Source organism: Empidonax traillii, unplaced genomic scaffold (assembly GCF_003031625.1).
Source record: "Empidonax traillii isolate 1590-97213 ecotype Southwest subspecies unplaced genomic scaffold, ASM303162v1 scaffold62:size2133460, whole genome shotgun sequence".
Taxonomy (NCBI): domain Eukaryota; kingdom Metazoa; phylum Chordata; class Aves; order Passeriformes; family Tyrannidae; genus Empidonax; species Empidonax traillii.
In genome coordinates, this window is record NW_020955255.1 from 702,465 (window position 1) to 724,087 (window position 21,623).

Below are 21,623 nucleotides of genomic sequence, written 5' to 3' on the forward strand. Positions count from 1 at the left end.
CCCAGTCCTGTCTCAACCTTTGGACCATTTTTCCTTTACTGTGTTTTGACAACCTGATTAGCATGTAAGTACATTTCTTGAACTGAAACTGAGATAAAGGTGTATTTTGTACTAGTTTGAAATGATGTGCTAAGGGGTTTGTAATTCAAATGCTGTCTTCAGTTCACCAAGATTTGAAAGGCTGCGTTTCCAGAGGCTTACTTCAGACAATCCAACATATAGAAACACCATAAAGTCTGCTAAAAATTTACCCAGAGGCAGTGTCTGATAATGCATGTTTCAAATGACCATGGAGTACATGTCATAATGTTTGGTCCCAACTGCCACAACCCAAAGTTTGGTCCCAACCCCACATTCACATTGCAGTTTTTAAATTATTTTTTTGTTTTAAATATTAATCTGGTAAAGAGATGGAAAAAATTACTCTGGACATCAATTTGAGGGAATTTTGTTTTCAGAAAGCACATATCTTTTGCTGGAAATTGCAATTTGTAACTGAAAATAAGACTGCATGGTAAACTCGGTGAGATTCTTACAATCAATTTATGATTCAGATCTGCATGTTTGTGGTGACGAATTAGGACCTTGAGGACAAATGTGAGAAGGTCTTTTATGTTTTGCACTTGGAAACTACTGCTTTGTTGAGAAGCCTGTCAAACTAGTTTAGTGCAGAACTGTACCTTCTTTCTATGCAAGCTATAAAGCCATGACTTATTTTGTTTGTTTTACTTTCAAGGCTAAGGTTTGAAAAATAGTAAGGCAGAGGACTATTTGTACATATGCTAAGAATATCCTTTTGATTTGAAAAGTGAGTTATTGATCCATGCAAAAAAAGAACAATTTTCACAGTTCTGTGAGGACTATGAAAACATCTTTAAAACTTTACCCTTAGGGTAAGAACTAGGAGAAAATTAAAGCTGTTTCTGAAATACTTCACCAACCGTCTTCTAGAAAATGACCCAATCTGCTTGATTATTGGAAAAGACAAACTCCTTCATGGCTAGAATCAGCTGAAGCTGCTTCAGGATGTGCTTTGGCAGTTGCTGCTAAAAATTCCTTTTTTGCAGAGATATGCGAGTGGTCATTAAGCAGGAGTATTGATGAAGTAAATGCCCTAAACATAAAGACAGTGTGATTAAAAAGATATTTCTAGAATGTAATTCTGCTGACAGTGATATGAAGAGTTGCATATTTCTGTTTATCTTATTAAAGTGCAAATATGCAGACTGTTATTTAGTGGGGAAAGACAATCTCTTTAAAACCCAACTGCTTTCTCAGTTTGATAAGTTACTGTGTGTACAATGGAGTGCTGCAAAATGATCTGTGAAATCTGGTTGGGTATCAGGAAAAGCATTCCCTCTTTCTAGAAATGTCCTCCATAAACTGCAACAAAGGAAATGGCATCATGCATTAAAGAAACCTGTACACTAAGATGTCCATTTCACCCCCCTCGATCTGTGCCTAAAATAGCAATAACAACCTTGGTGCAGGGCATTTCCTGGCCATTGATAACCGGCCAGGGTTAATGGCCCTCAGCAGTGCCTCAGGCCATCAACTCCTCCCAGCCAGTCATTACTCCCTGGGAAATGCCCTTTTCTGGGTAGTTATTGTTTTAATATTAAGATCTAGAAGTTGCCATTGGGTGGGAATAAAATGACCTTGTGGCAACGTTAAAAAATAACCCCCCCGACAGACAAATTTAGAAATTATTAACAGTCAACAATCTATCAAAATGAAATTCTGAAGTTTGTAAGAATGACAGAGTTCTGCTAGCCTGACTACCTGTGCAGAACGCCAAATTTATCCCTCAAATACTTCTCAGTTTCCGTTTCATTTTTATCATAGGCAATTGGCTAAATTATAGAATATGATCTTCTAAAACACACAATACCTTTGACATTCATTGGTCTGTAATACGATTTTAGTCTTTTGTGAAGCACTGAGTGTACCTGATTTAGATAATTCTGCTTTTCTCTTTTATGTGATGTATATTACAATAATAATAGGAAAGCAAATTTATACCTGATGAAAAGTAGTAAGTGTGTGCTGGTCCTGTAGCCCATATTCTGCATATTCTGTGATGTGGTTTACATTTTAGGCATTCTGCTAGAGCTCTAATGAAGAAAAATATGAAGCCTAAGTCTATATTTAAAAGTCTTGTTCACATACTTATGTAGGCTAGGAATACTAAAAATAAAATGGCATCTAACTGCTGTCCTGGCAGAACCTAGTGTAGACGCAGTTATACCATCAAACTGTTTATTTTTGTTCAGGAGCAAGTACGGAGTTTGCTGCTATGAACTGTGCCGATAGTAGGAGAGCTGGCTCTGTGCAGACATGTTCTAGCTTAGACAAGAAAGGCAGAGGCACATGCTTGAATCTATCACAATTAGAGCCAGCTCTTCAGTCTGATTGACAGCAGCTGGACTATATCCCAGCCTCCTGTGCTTTCTGGGGAGGGGGGCTGGGGAAATATCTCAAATTCTGAGCAAAATGTGGGAATAAAGTGTTCCAAGATGGTTTTTTTTTTCCTTATCCACTGAGAGGAACATGTAGATTAGCAGAATTCTTAGTGGGCTCTGAACTGATCTTAATCTACACCCTCAACACTCCTGATAGTTTCTGAACTTTTTATGCACACTGAGTTTAAGAACTATGACCATAAACTTTTACATAGTTTTCATCATTAGACTTCTCATATTTGCCACATTTCCATATTCTAGATCTCAGTTCACCTTGTGTTTTCTGTTGGTCTTTTGTTTGTTTGAGTTTTTTTTGTTCTAATAAACTGTGCTGGTAATCAAAGTTAAGTAGAAACTGCTAAATAAGGTGGCCAACAAGATCCCAAAAAGCAAAATTCTTGTTCTCTTCATATAGTCGTAGTCTAGTATACGGTTATGCCAACACATCCATGCCAATCGGTTACCATGGGATAGGAAACTGCAATGTGTGAGAATGGTAACTACCCCGTGCATGTTTGGAACTTGCAGCAAATACAGGCTGATTCAAGTTAATATGAATTTCTTCAATTTGGGATTTAGCAAACCAGACTTAGCTCCTATTTTAAGAGGTTGGAAAGAGCATGGGAGCAGCCGATTGCTGCGATTGTGCCGATGGGTGGTAACACATAAATCAGCACTAACTTGTATGTGCGTTGATACCTTATATGCATAGCCAGTGAAAATGGTCTATTCTTTTAATTGTTGAAGGAAAAATGTGGCAGCAAGTACTTATTTACTGAACACTTAAACCCAAATTAATATTTTAAAGACTTCTTTAAAGGAGACCTAAATACATCCTTTGTTATGAGCCACGTATGTTAAATGTAAGCTCTAAGAAACCAAGAGTGCTGCAAGAAACCACTGCACTTCCCAGTCTCACAAATCCCAGGAAGAATGCTTTTTCACTGGTTTATTTTTAAATCTTTCTCATTTTTAAGTGCAGGTTTCCTAATCTATGTCAAGTTTAATTTTCTTTTAATTCTTTTTACTTTTAATTTTTAATTATAAAATTGTAGTTGTGTTGATTTTTCTGTCTATACATAATATCTAATTAAGGTCTTGGGTTTGGGAAAAAAATATATTGAAGCTCTATTCCTACATTTCAGGGTAGCATTTATAAAAATCTGTATCACTTTTCTTCCAGTGTACGAACATGGTAGACTTAATCTTAGCCACACCATTCTTGGCCACCTAGCCTTTTATGCTCTCTCTATATAACCGTATTAAAATCTGAATATGCTTGCAGAATGTTTAATTTAACTGCGGTTCAGATGAGAGAACCTAGAGATTGTGTGAATTTTATAGATACCCCAATTTCTTACCTGTGAGCAGCGTGTGCATCTCAAGGTAAAGGGTGGGCATTAAAAATGCATGTGAGTTACATTTGCATTCTCATGTTGTTGTACTGTCAGAACCCCTCTGGTTCCTAGAAGGACTTCTGCCTTTGATTCTGCCAGAGGCATCCACATTTCACGTGATGTATTTTCAGTTTATCTTTTTGGGAACACACATACTCACAGCTGGGTCATTGATAAAAATCTCACCAACACTAGATCTTAACAGTGCTTTGATTTGAATGAGGCTATAATCCTGTAGACTATTCAGTGCATTTTAATTCTGAAATGTCCAATCACAAAGCAATATGCCGAACAAGTTAGGTAACAATTTTATTAAACATCCAAATATACAGTGAAAATAGTAAGGCCTCTTTCAGTTTCTCAGCATCTTCAGATGAGCTCCCCTAAAATATGAAGAAGTGGGTGGAACTGGCAGTTGAGGAGGAAAGATTAGTCAGAAGGTAGCTGCCAACTTCCAGCCCTTAATTTTGTATCTTCTTTGCTGCTGGAGTGTAGCCAGAAAACTACTTGGGTCATCAGACATAACAGCTAGCTACTTAAGTAAATTATAACGTCTGCATAGAAAAAAGAATTTAAAGCTACCCACTCATGAGATTTTCTGATCATATCTCAGATGGGAGCACTGCAGACATGCCATTGCAAGGTTCAGTGCATAGTGGCACTGTTGTTCACTGAATTTTTGGACCAGCTGGGAAATACTAGAGAATGTTAAGAAGGATATATGAAGAGATCAAAGTTGACAGAAAACATGGATTTGCATCTTCATTTTTTGAAAAGTTCTGTGCCTGACAGAAAGTAGTTTCTTTCTTTACTAGTGGACTATTTTTAATATAGTTTTCACTATAAAAATATTTATATATGAAAGGTTTTCCAAATGAAAGGTTCTGGTGGGGGATTCTCTGGTCCTTCTCTGACCGCTGAGAAGATCCCATTTTTTTAACCCTGTGAATGTTTGTAGATTGTCTCTGGTTGTGGGGTGAATCAGCCTGATTAATCAGGCAGGTTTGAGACTGTGAAGAAGCTCTCCTTCTTGTGAGGTCTGATAGCTAGACTGATACCTAGAACAGACGGCAGCAAATATTGTTAAGGAACTGATAGGTCTCTTCCATGCAGCTGGCATTTAGAGCCATCAGATCATTTCCTGAAGGTGAGACAAGCCTTATAGCCTGTTCCTACACACCCTCTTAATTACCATGCCCTCACCTATCAGAACAGCCTAACTGAAGAGTTTGTGCAAAATCAGGTGAATTATCAGTGCTTTTCAGTATATCACAATGAGGATAATGGTGCACAGAGAGAGAGTGGGTGAATTGTGGAGGATGCAACCAGACTGACAAAATCATTTATTCCTTCTAAGCGTTGCTTTGGCACGGGCAGTGTCACGTGATGAAGCAGATCACAGGGCTCTAAACTATAAAAGGGAGGGGGTTTTCTCCCTCCTCTCTGAGCTACAATTTTTTCCTCTACTAGCACCCACTGATACTGCTGGTTTTCTTGAGCCTTCAAATCCAAGGAAGTGAATTAAAAGAAGCCCTGGTGGCGATGGAACAAGAGAAGAGATAGGGTGGACTTCTCAGGGATGCAAAAGAGACAGATTTGACCTGGGGAATTACTAGTTGACTGACTGTAGGAGTTAGGGAACTGTGATGTTCAGTCCATATTTTACCTCTTAATATTTTCTGATGAATTTGTTTTCTAGTAAGTTAAGCAGCTTTGCTGCTAAGTAATAGGGGAAATATATCTGCATAGATCTAGAAGCAGTGAAGGTCTGGAAGGGATCTTGGGGTTCCTTTCAGTCAACAGCTGCTCATTCCCTCCATGGGAGCAGCATACATGCCTTGAACATATTTGTCTCCAGTTGGCTTCCCCGCTCAGAGGGACACCCTGCGGAGAGATGCCTCTGCTATAGTGAGAATAAAGAGCGACAATTAGCAAGGTGCTCAAAGAACTGTATTAAAAAGGACTGTGTGCATCTGGGCAGAGAATTTGATAAGAGAAAAATTTCTAAAGGTGGAGGAAAAAATTCACAGATTTGTGTTGCCTTTTGCCAGCCTTGTTTGCCTTATGTGGTCTTGAGAATCAATAAGGTGTCAGCACCCTGGTGTAAAGCTTTTGCTACAGGTCATAGCATGTGTCTGAAATACTGTAGAATTAGATATATCCTTTTTCTGTTAGCTTCTCCTATATTGTATTGGCCTCCTCTGCTTTCTCTTTATATTAAATCAGTGTGGAAATACAGAAATACAGCAGGGGCATGCCAGTTCCAAAAGGGGTTGCAGGTATTGTTAGTGAGAAGTACTGCCAAAACATTAGTATTTGTCTTCATTCTTGGATTCAGCCTTTATTAACTTGTGTCTTTTCCATTCAGTAATGCGAATTTCTATTCATCCATGTATTCATTTTCACTCATTACCAGAGACTAAAGATTGAACTAGGATAGGTTCCTATGCAAAATAAAATCTCTAAGATTCTATCAAATTTCCGGGGAAGTCTTCACCCAAATAGGTAATTTTCAATGTAATTTGAACTGTTTTCCGAAGCACTGAAATTTTCAACGGTCTGTCATAAAATGGACATACTTTTTCTAATCATGTGAAATATTTGAGCTTTCCTGAAGTGTTTGATACAGGTGCTATATTTTCTTTCATTCTACATATGTTTTGGGGAACTCGTATTCCATAGTCTCTTTTTTACTCTTCACAACTTACCACATTTTAATGGAGTGCCCTGAGTCATGAGAGATGCATCAGAAGGTCTCTTTTTTCTCTTGTCCATTCACTTCACTTTCAGTCATATTTCAGGTTAGTTGGTCTCTCATAAAGTTAGCTTTTCATTTATCCACACTTTCCATGTGCACAGTCTGTACCTGTGTGTTTATGTGGACAAGCAGGGCCAAGGGCATGGTAGCTCGACTCCTGCCCAGATAGTGGCTGATACGGTGCTGAGTCTGACATGGTAGAGGAACAGTTAAAAAATCAGGTAGTTCCCTTGTTTTTCTACAGTTGCAGCAAGATCTAACGAGCAATCTATTTAGCTTTGTACTCCCATCAAAACCACATCATTCTATTATTTTACAAAGAAATGGATTTCTTCATAACCTTTGGGTTTTGTTTGTCTGAGAGTGTTACATCCTAGCAGCTCTAGACCTTAATTTGAAGCTGTAGCCCAGTGTACTCAAATAATCTCATTAAATAGTTGAATCTCATTGATAGGAGCAAAATCATCATATGAAAATAACTGCCTTTGAAAATAAGTGTCTCCCTTTAGCCTGGAATAGAATCTTTGCTGTTTTCTGCTCATGCTGATTTTTTTTGTATGTGATACAGTTAGCAAATTGTAGTATTTTCAAACTCTTATCATCATCTTCTCTAGACTTATTTGTGTGCTGATAATGTTTGACCTATTTGTGTGTTGGTCTCTTTTATTTCACTTCTGCTTCACTTTAAGAAACTGGAGACCTCAGTATAAAGTAACAAGGCAAAGAAGGAGCTTTAATTTGGAAGGTTTGATACAGCTGCATAATAAATATACTAATATACCCTACTTGTATTATTTTCCTTTACTTAAATTTTCATATATGTATTTTGTTAAATTATTTACTGAAGAGTAAATTCCTTGAAAAGAGAAGACAAGCAGAATTGCAGGTCAGCAATGTCAAGACAGTCTGCATTGCTTGTCTTTATCATCATGCAGAATCTTTTTATTAAGGCAGCACAGGATGAGTAGATTTATGGACTTGAAGGTACAATGTTTCATATGTCCATATCCATCTAGATTGACAGTTCCTACCAACATGAATTTCCCAGGAGAGACAGTGTTACTGGTGTCAGTGGATGGCATCATTTACTTCAATGTTCCATTATTAAATTGATAACAAGATAATTCCTCTGCTTCTCAGGGACATGACAGGTTTTACAATTGTTAACTTTCTTATTGCATGGGATTTGATGTTCTAGGTATTTTTTAATAAGAAGCTTATTTTTATTTCAGTTGTGCAATAAATCGAAATTTGCAACAAGAATGTAGACAAAAAGAGAAACCAGGTTGAGTGCACAAGGCATCAAAATCAGGCTGGTTTCTGGAGGGTTATTTTTGCAAAAACAAATGTTTGTGCTCTTGTTGTTTTTCACTGCTCTATATGTATTTGTGCAATACAGAATATTTGCTGCAGATACCTTGTAAAATGGGTACTTAAAAGTGTTTTATGCATAGTTAATTCTGTCTGGATGATTTTGGAGAGGATCTTTTTGTCAGCCAATTGCCATTTTGAAAAGCAGAGGACTGCCATAAGTGGCACCGAGTAGGAGTAAGTCTCCAAAAACTTTTCTCCTGGCACAATATGGCATAGCTGGGACTTGTCCTGGACATGCAAGAGGCAGGGTTACAGAAGAAGGCTAGTGATGAGAGTTGTTAAGGTGTAAAATCTATACCAACCCAAAAAATCCTATGGTGCTGTTGGTATTCCCTTTCACTCTTTGCTGTTGAGACTGCATCTAAGAGCTATTTGTGAGGGCAGAATCTGGCCTCTGGTCACATAATTTGTTTGACTTGCATGTGAGAAGAACTGTGAGAAGCCCATATGCAGCAGGTGTGTTTTCCATGTAGATATTTACAAGATTATTTATCGTGTTATTGAAACAGCTAAGAAGTGCCCTGTAAACCATTCTTGATTAACTTTTCAACAAGCGCCTGGTGGACCACATGCTGTTGTAGCTACACATGTCCAAGACCTTCAGGAGATCCTGTGAGTGAGTTCAGAGTGAGTTGGCCTGTTACAATGTGTGGGTGAGAAAGGTGTGGTCAGAACTGAGTGTATGTACCCCTCATTCAGACAGATGGGCATTTTAACGCTGTGAAATGGTGATTCAGCTGCCAAGAAGTTCTCCTGTCCTTAGTGTGTCGGTATGGATGTAGGTCTCTTTTCCACTGGTGAGTGATAATGTTATTTTTGCCATTGTTTCAGAAAGATTATATCTTCAGTGCTAAGTTCCTTCTTGAGGAATTCCTGAGGAATTTTGATTAAAAACGTTTGCATTTGTTCTGGCTAAGGAGGTCATGTGGCAAGGCTATACTGTATTGTTTTGAAAGAAGAAACATGTCTTGAAGGCAGGTTGAGGTCTTTCCATCCGGCCCAAGTAAAAAAACCTTCTGAAATTTAGATTGATCAAAATAATTTTTGGGGTATTGAAATCTGGTTCTTAGTGTTGTCTTCAGTCTCTGCACCTCCTCTTTACACAGCAATTATCCTGTTCCATATCTCTGCTTCCCAGACAAGTAGCTGTTAAAAATGCAGTCCTTCAGTCTTCTTGAAAGCTCTTCTTGATTTTACAGCTTTCAGGGGAACAGACTCTTAAAGATGATGCTAAGACTATGTTTTTTTCAATGACTACGCACATAAAAAAGTACTGGGGATTTTTGCAACTGTTTGAGAAATCAGAAGGTGGTGCATGTTGTGGCCAGCAGTGTCTAAATGGAGCATCTATGGACACTTGATGCAGAGCTGCCCCCAAGTCTAATACAGCAGTGGGAAAGGACAGGTAGGGAAGAGAAAGCAGAAATTAAATCAGTGGCTGAAGTTCTTGAAGTGCAGGGAGATTACACACGGAAGAGTAAGTTAGGAACAGATACAGGCTCTGACCTGTGTGAGATGACTAAAATAAATTTGGTTCTTACAGGCATGAGGGTAAGGGATTGCTATTGCATTCTGTTTCTTGGGAAACAGAACTTCTTGGGAAGTTTTCCTAAATTTGCGGGAATTGACAGTATTCACATGTAAATCCAAACCTCTGAGATTTTTTTTCAGACTGTTTGAGTGTACTGAAACTCCCTTACTCCCTGCAGAGCAGCCAGTACAGGACAAATGGTAATTGTCGACCTAGAGTTTTACTGCTGTCTGGCTTTAAATAGATTTTCTCAGGATTGTCTGACCCAAAGTAGGCCCAGTTATTTTTTTTTCTCCTTCCTTTTGTTTTGCAACCTCTTGCAGTGAATTCTGTGTACTATGAAAGAAAGATCACTTGAAAACATTCACAGTGACAAACCTCATCCTTTTTATTTCTTTTAATGCTATTGCATTCAGGAGACATCCCCATAACGATAATGGAAGAGAAAAAAAAAACATTCACAAGGGAAATAGATTTTAGTTTAAGCTTCCAGGAGATTATTATAAACAGGGAGAAAAATATTTTAAGGATTAGGAGAAGTACCTTGTCAGTGTTCTTTTAAGTAGAACAACTACTAATGCATTAGTTACAGAATTGTGTGAAATGTAGCTTTTTGCTAGGTGCTTTAGCTACAGTATATTCATTTTATAATCCTGTCCTAACCATACCCTCCCTTTTCCATCACCCTTCTCTCCAACAAAGAAAAAAAAAAGTTCTATTGTGGACCTTTTTCTTCCGTGGATGATCAAGAAAATGCTGAACACAGAACAGTGTCCGATGTTACAAACATGTTTTTCCCTTTCTGGGCATTCAGAGAAATTGTGGATCACCGTGTGTAATGTCTGGGCATAAGGACCTTGTCTGTGACATCTGTCACAGTGATGGTTGGGGAGGAGCAGTGTCGGCAGGGCTGCTGCGCTCCTCGGCACAGGGCAGAGCAGGCGGCATCTCTCGACAACAGGCAAAATAGCAGTTTGGATGAAGAAGAGGAGGGCACAGCACATACCAGCTATGATTTTGATCTGGAAAAAAGAGAGGGCCAGGGGTCCCACTGTGCTTCAATCATGCATGGTACGCAGGCAGCCCACACTCAAGCTATGATAAAGCTGTGATTTAGTCAACCTTCATTTACCACTTACTACGCTTTAGCAGCAGCCTCATTGTGAGACCTGTCAGTAGCCTACTTTTGTAAGCCGGGCAGCATGGTGAGGCCTCGCACTTGTGGCCCAAACCACTGTAATTAGGCTTATGTCAGGTTGCCACTGCAAATTTCAGGAATCAGGAGGGAGGATGTGCTCTCCGTGGGTGCTCCTGGGCTGGGCCATAAGTTGGCCTTTCGAGAGATACCAGCTGTTTGGGGCCATTAAAGTTGCAGGGGTGGTAATGGGGTACATGGCTTTGTAGGCAACAAAGATGTAAAAAAAAAAAAAAAAAAAAATTAACAAGAAGAGGCTAAGAAGCTGAAATGTGATACAATTTCTGTTTATTACTTTCCAGTAAAACCTCTGATTTTTATAACTTGTTATTCTTACTTTCTTCTTGCTATTCTCTTCCTATGTAGTAGGAGATAATAGTCTGTATTTTCTTTATGAATTCCCTTGTGTGATTTTAGGAGTAGATTCAGACCTCAAGCATCACAGATAGTTCCCCTAAGTGTTCACCCGTGATAATTTTTTTTTTTTTTTTGTCATGGTACTGATCATGGGTACTGATTCCAAATGAAAAGATTGTAGAGGCATTTTGGGGAAGAACAGTCACTTGAGGAAGAGCATTTTTGTTAGCAGAATGCTTGAGGATGTGTTTCCACCTAGGAATTAAGTTTCCTTTCAAGTTATAAGAGAACAGTGTGTGGGGGGAAAGTAGAATAAAATCCCTACTGTTTTAAAGTTTTGATTATTCCCTTTGAGATCATGGTTTTCCCGTGAAGAGTCATGGCAGAAATTTGATTTTTACTTTCAGGTATTTTTGTTATTGTAAACCACTGCTTTGTCAAAAGTATGTACTTAATTTTAAATGTGAATGCTAAAACTAATCAGTATTAAATAAACATGTTGTCTTAATTAACAGCTCTTTGAAACATCACAGATCTTGTTCCTCCTCTTTTGTACAATCCCAGCAGAATTTTCAAATTTCATTAATAACACTTGATGTAATGTAACTCAACTACTTATGAATATAGTCAGCCACCCTTGTTGTCTTACAGCTTCCCCTGATGAAAAAATTTGATTTGTTTTAAAGCTCAATTGTGCAAATTTCTGATATACTTTGGATTTTGACTGCAAGTGTGAAAATCTTTATCAAGTTGTCAGTGTCTGAGCTGCGGGGTTGTTTTGTTTGTTTGTTTGTTTGTTTTTTGCTTTAGTTAGTTTTAAAAAAAAAGCATGAATTTGACAAGATACAGTTTCTAGCTAAGTTCCAGTTGCTTTATATTTTTCTCATATATAATTTCTTAAACTGATTTTTCACAATTTTTGCTTTTAAAAATATTAGAGTCCTTTAGAAGAGATTTCTGTTTATTTCCAGAGTACTCAATTTGTCTTAAATATTCAAATAGGACACAGAGGAGATTTTGTTTCATAAACATTTGACATATAAAGCTATGTAAGATTTTTCACAATTAAAAAAACTATGGCATCGGAGAGAGACTTTTTTCCTCTGTCAGAGGGAAATAAAAGCATGACCAGTAATGATTGTGTGTGCTTAATGAAAAGCTTGGTCTTATATTTATGCCAGAGATGCACACAAATGGGCACCTGCAGGCAAGGCAGGCGCTTTATCAAATGCTTTCCTTCTCAAAAGACTCCCATCCTGCAAACACCAGCTAGAAGAGTGGATGGGTAGATAGTCTGCAAGTAGGTGGGTGGTAGATTGATTGTGGAGATTCATCAGAGCAAAACAATGGAAATAATGGAAATAATTATGATGATAAGTGGTATTGTCGTTTTAAATGAATAGAATGTAACCTCACCATGTCCAATTTTCTCCATAGCTGCCTTACTTTTTAAAGTGCATTTCCTTCCCTTCTAAAGATACTAAATATCTCATCTTATGGAGATAATTTGGGAGTTTGCAGTTGCCAACACTTGTGTGTGTTGAACAATTTTTTTACACTGTGCTTTCCAGTATTTGTCTGAAATGAATGAGTCATTAACCCTCAGCATTATGGGAATAATCGAGAGAAGTGTTATGATGAGGTGGTGACAGATTAAGCCTATCCCAGATATTTTAAAGAACAGGGATACAATACATGACTTTGTATACTGTGTCTCATCCCCAGTGAAATCTGCTGCTGTATTTCACTGTATAGCTGGTGGCATGCAGCTGGTAGTTCCCATGTGCAGGTTGTGGCAGTTAATGCCTAGAGTCACAATAATGGGCTGTATTACAAAACATGGTAACATGGATTAAAATGACTGCATCTATGTTCTTCACAGGTTCTGATTGCCAGTATCATGTGCAGCTATAGCAGGGAGGACTGGACTGAACTTTCAAAAATGGCTGAGGTAATGGTTTCCTAATTGTGTTTCTGCATATTTTTTTTTATTCTCCTTAAAAAACAACAGGTGCAGTCAGGAATTTCTTGAAAGAAACAGTTTCAAAGAGAAAAATGAGATTTTAGAGCTTGTCCATTATAATTTGTTTATTCTGTGTTTTCATTAAAATGATGGAAATGTAAATTTAAAGGAAATCTGTTCCATAAAAATGGTCCCTTGGATTTTTAAGCAGTACCTGCAAAGCCTTTAGTCTTTGAATCTATATACTTTTTATTTGCATTTTAAGCAAACTGTATATTATGATGGATGCCCTGATAAAATTTAATTCTACCTTTGAGAGCCTAACTTGATCTTACCTTGCCTACAGGCACACTAGTTTGACAGCACCAGAAGAAATTTTGAATATAAAACTCTTGAATATTTAAAGTATAAAGGGTTCATTTAATGCTATTCTAGTTTTAATACAGACTTTCAAAAATGATAGCTGAGAAAGCCAGCATATATAATAGCAGTCAGCAGGCTTCCTATAATATAAATCCAGTCTTGCAGAAATGCAAACAGACTATGCACCTGAAATTTCTATTCAATTTGAAGGGAGAAACTATTTAATAGTATGTACCTGTGTCCATGGGGAGTAGTATAAGAAGTACTTGATTAAGACTGCAATAATTTCATTCAGAAAGGTGTCTATATCAGAATGGAATGCAAAATTGTTATATTTAAATTAAACTTTGTTTTCCACATAAATTATCTAGAGGAAATAAATAGCATAGTATTAAAAAATTTAAGCAAAGGAAAAAAATTAGCTTGTCGTTATTGCTAGCATTAGCTCAGATTTAAATGTTTTGTAAGTATTAAATATTTTTTGAATTTGTGTTTTCATATGTGTATGTTTGGACGTTGTTTATTCAGTGTCCTAAGCCCTCCTATGTTGATGTGGGATGAGACTTCTCTATTTTTTTTAAGCATTTTAAACCTGTGAGGGAAAAAAGTCACTTTGGGGACTTAGGGAAGTCAAATTAAACACTATCAGTAGTTAGCTTGGTCATCTTCAACACTATTACAATTTATACCTGAATTTACCTAATTGACCGTGAAATAATTTTTTGGAATCTGTGCTTGACAGGAGCAGTGCCACTTTTAAACTGAGATGAATAGCTTTATTGTGCCATTTGCTCCTGTTTTTCAAATTCGATGGTATTGTTATCCAGCTTTAAGACAGATATTTCCAATCCGTGCTTGTATTTGTGTTACCCCTTTATGAAAAATTGGTTCTTTAAATGCCGTCAGTGATGTGTTATGTATGAGATACAACATTCTTCTGGAAAGTAGTTGTTGGTGTCCGCTCTGTGAAGAGCAGCAGGCTAGTTTGGGCTGCTCTGGAATGCACAGCTGAAGAGCGGTGATATTTAATCGCATGCGTAGGATTCTACCTAGGAGGTAATAGATGTGGCTTTCCAGAGAGCAGAAGCCCCAGAAGGTACTGCAGTGCCTCTCAGCAGGAGGGCGACCTATTCATATGAAAGGTCAGCTTGTCAGGGAGGCCGACAGCAGCGGCAGCGGTGCGGCATGGCCTGGCTCGTGGAGCTGGCTGGAACATGGAGGATTCCTGAAAGTGATGGATGGCTTCTCCCCTGCTCACGCACTTGGGGAGTTGCTGAACCATGGCCACACAGCAGGCAAAGTTACTGCAGTTCAATAAGCAAAAACAAAATGCAAATGCAAAACAAAATCCTAGTTAGAGCCACGTGGAAGGAAGGCAACAGGAGAGATGTTTGTCTCAGGCAGAGCAGTTCAGCAGAAAGGAAGAGAAGCGTGTCTTTGTGATGCCCTTGTACAACTTGGCTCCTTTGCCTTTTTAATTGAAAGTATTAGAGGGTGATGAGAAATTAGCACGAACAATATGTTTGTGTAGACTTTTTTATAACTCTCTTGTTCTTCAGAAAGAAAAATATTTAATGTCAAAAGCTATGGCACAGTACAGATGCCTGCAGAAAATTTGGAGACTAATTTCTTTAAAGCAGAAAGGAAAAATTTACTCCTGAGTCACAGTTCTTCAGAGCGCAGCAACACCTGTGTAATGCTGGTTGCCAAACCTCTTTCAGTGCTGCTCTAAGGCCCTGCAATTACATTCCTATTTTTTTAACATTTTCCAGAACCAACTCTTTATTGTCCTTGTCTCTTCTTAATTTATTTTTACTTTATTTCCTTAATCATTTTTGGAAGCCACATCAGTTTTTGAAATTGTTGTCTGTAACGATCAAGGCGTTCTTTTTCAGGGTATCATAACCAGGCTATCATAAGCTTTCTCTCTTTAAAAAATAAGACATCTAAAGAAATCTATTTGACATGTGAACAGTAAATGCTACAGGAAAGAGTACATTACTTGAAGTTAATCCTGCATTTTTTTTTTCCTTCTACATGTTTCATAGGTTGCTGGTGCTGATGCACTGGAGTTAAATTTATCATGTCCTCATGGTATGGGGGAGCGAGGCATGGGACTGGCCTGTGGGCAGGTAGGACTGTAACTGCAATCTCTTTAATGTCTCTTCAGCAACATTGATAGTGACACCTCAGAGGGAAAGACACAAGCAGCAGATTACTAGCCTGAGATTTTTAGGTTGAATGTGTTTAAATATTTAGTGCTAAAAAGAAAAAAAATACAGAAGCTGAGAATGTACAAAATGCTTAGTTTTGCTAGAACAAAAATGCATTCCTTATTTGACAAGGAACATGATGAAAACACACAATTTCTGATAAGCACTTGGAAAAAAATTCATTGGTTTCCATTTCAGCACACTGTAGGTATCTTTTAGATCACAACCTAGTAACTGCTGTGTATATCAGTAATGATTTTGAAGGATGTGAGATATACACGATTCATTTCACAATTTTTAACATACGAACCGAACTGTCTTTTAGAGTCACAGAAGAGGGCGTAGATTCTGGTAGTACCATGTACAGCTAACATCTTCTCTTATAAGATCCTGTATTCTGTAACCTATAGATTTGTTGGTTTATATGATTTAGGTTGGAATTACCTGTACCTGATGTCTCTGCCATGCAGAAATCTTTTGCAGAGTTTATCAGTACATCCCATGATTTCAGTTAAGAGAATGTGTTTTGTTGTGCCCATGAAAAGAAAATAAACATGTACAAACCCCAATTTCTGTACTAATATCCCTTTGAAGTTTTCAGATTTTTGCATGTTTTGGTCATAGTTTGAAATTTGTTTTGGCTCTGAAACATGACCAAATGTGGTGAATTGTAAGTCTCTGAAAAATCTTGGTTCACGGTCTACAAGGAGAGATTTTCCAGAGTTTGACCATCACAATTTCGGAAATATGAAATCTGTTTGATTTCCCATTTTACTACATTCTGGGGAGAGGGTAAGAAGACAAGAAGATGCAGGGAGGGTGTGATGACTATATACCTTAAAATCAACATACTATTATTTACGTGACCCCTTTGTAGAGGGCCTCTTAATTCATCCCCACTTCTTCAGTTAAACACAACACTTTTGAGAACTGAAGTGTGGTTGGATAACTAAACCATTAGCTTTCCTAAGCTAGGGATCAGTAGGAGCTGTCATCAGTTCAGCTATGGACACATTACAGGTATACCTTTATCACAGCAATACTGTCAGGAACAGTGAACTTGACATTTTATTGTTTTCTGTGAACAAAATTATGTCAGTCTGCTCCATGCTATAGATTATTGTTTTTAATGAAGACCATTTGAATGCTTTTCATAGCCAGTGGTCATTTACTGGAGTTTTGATTAGAAATGGAAGAAAATCAAAAAAAAAAAAACCCTCCAGGATAACACTACCAAAGCAGTAGTAGTTATTAACTTCTTTCCCTGAATTTCATTCAACAAAAAAGTGCTATTGTAGTCATCTGTATAAGTTTTTGAAGAAATTCCCACCCTTCACTCAACGGGGTATAACTCAGCCGTTTGGCTTGTCCCTCCCTGAGATGGCAGTGCTCTGTAGAAGGGTGTAGTTTGGTCAGGAAGAGCTCTGAGGGTTTTGCATAGAAACCAAAACAAGCTCCTTTCAAGCATGGTTTTGGTTTTTTTTCTTTTTTTTTTTTAAGGCATATGTTGTTTCCAGCTTTCACTGGCTGGAATAATATATGCATGTGGAGTTGCTTAGATGTGTAGTCAGTAGGGAGCTGTCTGGCTACATGAGTTTTTACATATCTTTCAGCTATTGTAAAATCAGAGAAGCAAATGCAAAATCTGAGCACTCAGGGCTATCGTGTGGATTTGTGACTCTCCATGGAGGAGATCAGATCCATAAAGCAAAAAGAAGATTACTTTATATATACATATATATTTGTATAATAATAAAATTTCTGTCTTTCCCATACAATATGGATATTCTGTGGGATGTTTAATATATACTACTCTTGCTTAAATATATTCTTTTGTTTTCCTAACTGTCTTACCAAAATGAGAGCTCAGAAAAGACTTTTTAAATGAATAAATGAATAAAAGAAGCCATGTTTAGAGGGCCATATCCTTACATTCTTCCTCAGAGTTGGCTAAAATTAAATTATAGTGACTTTAAATGTAGGTTATTGAAGCAAAGGCTGGGAATAAACTGGATAAAGTAGAGGCATGTGCAGCAAGATTTATCAGTAGCCCTTCAGGGGGCTTAAATGTGTGGTGGCCCCTGGAGGCCCCATCATAAAATAGAAAAGTGCTAGAAAGTATTTTGGCTTTAGTCCTAATTTATTAATTTTTTTTTTTCCCCAGTGCTGAAGTCAAATAGGTCGTACATGGGTGGTGTGGGGAAGAGAGGGCTCATATACGCTCTGGAAAAAAACTGCCACTTGATATCTGGAAGTCAGGGCATGAGGCTTTGAGAGGCAGAGCAGCTTTCCTGGTTGTACACTGAAGCAGGTTTTCTTAAATCTTTTTGATAACATAATCCATGTCTTCATAGGAAATTTTTTTAAGGATTAGGTCCCTTTCATGCCTAAGCATATTAAATCCTCAGGAAACTACAGAAATTGCTGAGATAAAAAATAATGGCAGGAAAATGTGTATTTTTACTATTTATATTGTCTAAAATGTTCTGCCTTTTGTTGTTGTTTAAAAAAAAAAAGGCAAGGAAAGGTTAATTACACTGTCTACTTTTTCTCCTCATTCCAATTCCTATGGTGTGCCTAAGGGTAAATGTACAAATCTGGGAACATAAGATTCATTTTTCTCTATCCTATTTTGTTACCTAGTCTCAAACACTTCCACTGTTTTATACCAACTGCAAATTTAAAAACTTCCAGATATACACAAATTAGATGTATAAAAATTGATACTAAGCATAGCTGTTTGTTTTATACTGAATTACAGTTCTCAGCTTTTATTTGATTTTAATTCCAAGTCATTAGTGCAGACACTCTGGCGCCCAAACAGCGTAGCTAGCCAGAGGGTAATATTAAGAGGCATCTGTATTGCTGCCAATAAGTTACTTAAAGCTGGTTCTGTATAAAATGTCAATTATATTTACTAATGCTGATTAATGATAATAAAGTTAAGGTTTGTATTCTTTTATAACAATCTGCAACTGTATATAAGTGGATATCATGAAAAATTGTAATAGAATTTCCATTATTATCTCTAACAGTGCTAACACACAAAGTTTCTTTGAATCAGATAACCTATGTGTACAAAACATTTAAGAGTAAATATAAAGACAAAGTGGTCAACAGCAGGTTTTTGAAAATGACAGCTTTCCCAGTGTAGCTCATGACTTTGGTAATTTTAGCATAATATTAGGAAAATAATAAATTAAACCTATGAGATGGTTGAACTCGCATTTCAGTGTTTAACTTCTGGTGTTGTATTTGTGGTGTACTTTTGTCCTTCACTGGAAACCAGGCAAAGATTTTTTTTTTTTTTTGAACTTTTCCATCTAAAAAGTGGGATTGAATATTTAGAATGATTACTGTAATGTGAAATCAACAAACTCAAGTGTTTACCTTTTTGTTTTTGGTCCAAAAGTCAGCAAGTCCCTCCAGCTGCCCTGCCAAGAATGAATAAATAGTTAAATTGAGTCAGTAATCTGGGTTTTACTTTGCATTTCTGCTGAATTTTGTGTCATTCTTTGTTGTCCAGATGAAACCCTGGATCTAATAACTGTAATGTGTATATCCCTAGAAACATTAAAATAAGATCAATTAGGATGATTGATACCCAAAACCTTCTAAAATATCAGTGTTATTATCACTATTAATATCAGTGATATTATCACCAATATCCTTGACCTAGTAGGGAGTAAAAAACAGTGGAGGGAAGGAAAGAGCAGCCTACAGGTACTTGAAAGGTAATGACAAAAGTGCTGCAAGAGTAGCTACAAAGAGGGAAAGATGATTCTCTGTCATGTCGGATGATACAGCAAGAGGCAAATTCCAGACTGAATGTTTCAAGTTGTGCCTTAGGAGAAAATTCTCCAAGAAAACGATGGAGTTCAGGAACATTTTGTCTGGTGGGCTGTGTACTTTCCATCTCTGGATCTTTTAGGGCTCAGGCAGGCAAAGCCATGGCCAACCTCACTAGTGTTGGTGCTAGTTCCACTCAGAGTGGGAGCTTGGGCAAACTGCCCTCCTATGATTCAGTTTTGTGGTGCTGTGGGTTCACCTTGTTCAATTCCTACCTGAAGGTACTGCATTGTTTGTTTCAGGACTAGGAAATGAGTAGTGAATAAAAGGAAGCACAAGGACTTGCCTATTCACATGAGGTAATCAGTATGAACAAGGAGATCTGAAGTCAAAAGCAACAAATCTCATATTCAAAGATCTCAGCCGAAGTGCAAGAACAGAGATTCCTTATGCTGTAAACAAATATTTTAGAAGTGAAAAACGTCCTAGCTTATAAGGATTTCTTACTGATTAGTCATACTTTCTAACCTCCAAAATATAAAAAATCTTCACCTATCTCAGCATTTAAGTTCTAGGTTTGGGGAATTGTTTCTTAATTGATATTGAAGGCAGAATGTGTATGTCTCTTGTGAGCACTGAAATCCAGATCCTGGTGGTTTAACTATTCAGATCATATGTAAAAAGAACTTGTTTTGTGGTTCTTTTCTTACCTTTATTTTTATTTTACTTCCGCTGTACTTGCTACAGCCTCTGCTGCTGGCTGTGTTTATGTTTATTGCCTGCAATTAGGAGGCAAGTTTCATAAAAGCCTACATTGCCTCATTCAGAAGATGACAAATCTGTCAAAAACAAAAAGCAAAAAAACCCCAAAGCCCTGGTTACTCTGCAAAGATGAGAACTGGCTGCATGGCACAATTAGATTTGCTCTGCTGTACCTTGGAAATAGGAAAGATGAGACTGCTTTTTAATTGAAGTGCACAGCATAGCATGCTAATTCGCTATTGCTCTGCCAGCAAGGAGCTTGAAGTATTTTAAATAAATGATGCCCCAAACAGAATTTGATTATTCTGTGTTCATGTGACATTCTACTATCGGCCTACAATAATATGCTGGTTAAGTATAATTCATTGAGTCCTGGAGGCAGCATTAGTTTTCGCTCTTCTTTATCAGTTATTGTAACAAATTAATGCTAAGTACAGCTACACTGGGCTGTGGAACATGGAACATTGTCACCCAAAATCCAGTATAAACCAGTATAATCAAAGTGAGATTTGTGTTGGTGTTTGCAGTGGCATTTCAAGATTTAGTCTTGTTGTTCTCTTGCATTGACCACTTTCATCCATTGTGTCTGAATCTTAAGAATCTAAGTCCTAGCTGATCTCACCGTCTTTGTGTCTGCACTGCCCTCTGTTGCTCTGGGGCATGTTCCAAACAAATGACGTTTCAGTCATGTTTCTAAGAGTCAAAACTGTTTCAAAGATACTGTATGGAAGTGTCATAAAACTAGGCAGCTGGATAGGGGAAAGAAATTGTCAGCTGCCCAAACTAATTGATATGGATATGAATAGGAGCCTTGGTAGTTCAGCTGAGGGAAAAGCTCAGGCAGGGGTTAGAAATTCAACTGCAAGGTGCAGACTCCTCAGGGACAAGGATTCCCTGGTTTAGGCAGTGATCGTGTTACTCTGTGTGTGCAGAGATGTGCTACACTGGGTGTTGCTTTGCTGGAAGGCAATCTGGGATGTTCAGGGATGCTGCTCATTGCCTCCTCCAACTCCTGCAAATGTAGATCTAAGCACACTCTTTCTCAGGCCGGGAGATGTGTTTTGTGGGCTTACATTCCTGGTCCCACACTGATCATGGTCAAACATGACACTTTATGATAATTCAGTTTTGTTGTTTAACCTCTTTGGATTGTTTTTTTCACCTTCCCTATTTTCAGATGTGTCTGTTTTCTTTTTCCCATTAATTCCTTCTTTAAAACTCTCCTCATAAACTAAACACTTTGCTGAGTTACTTTGACTCATGAGCTATTTCACTGGAAATCTGAGCAGGAAAAGTTTGATGACTTTGTGGTCACTCCTGCGTAGGTGACATCGCTCACCTTCCTCTGATACCCGAGGATTCATTTTCTTTCCTGTTACCCTTGCAAGACTCAGGTGTGATTAAATGTTGTGATTTAAATGGATTTCATCCATGTGTCCTTTATGTCCTCATATATTCT

General features: G+C 37.6%; 1 protein-coding gene across 1 annotated transcript in view; it reads left to right on the forward strand.

Moving 5' to 3' along the window:
• The window catches only part of DPYD (dihydropyrimidine dehydrogenase), a 314,495-nt gene that overhangs the window by 194,142 nt on the left and 98,730 nt on the right, over nucleotides 1–21,623 (forward strand). Inside the window, exons 16-17 of the mRNA XM_027880005.1 lie at nucleotides 12,957–13,025; nucleotides 15,449–15,532. Coding sequence (XP_027735806.1) covers nucleotides 12,957–13,025; nucleotides 15,449–15,532 — 153 coding nt within the window. The remainder of the gene's footprint in view (nucleotides 1–12,956; nucleotides 13,026–15,448; nucleotides 15,533–21,623) is intronic.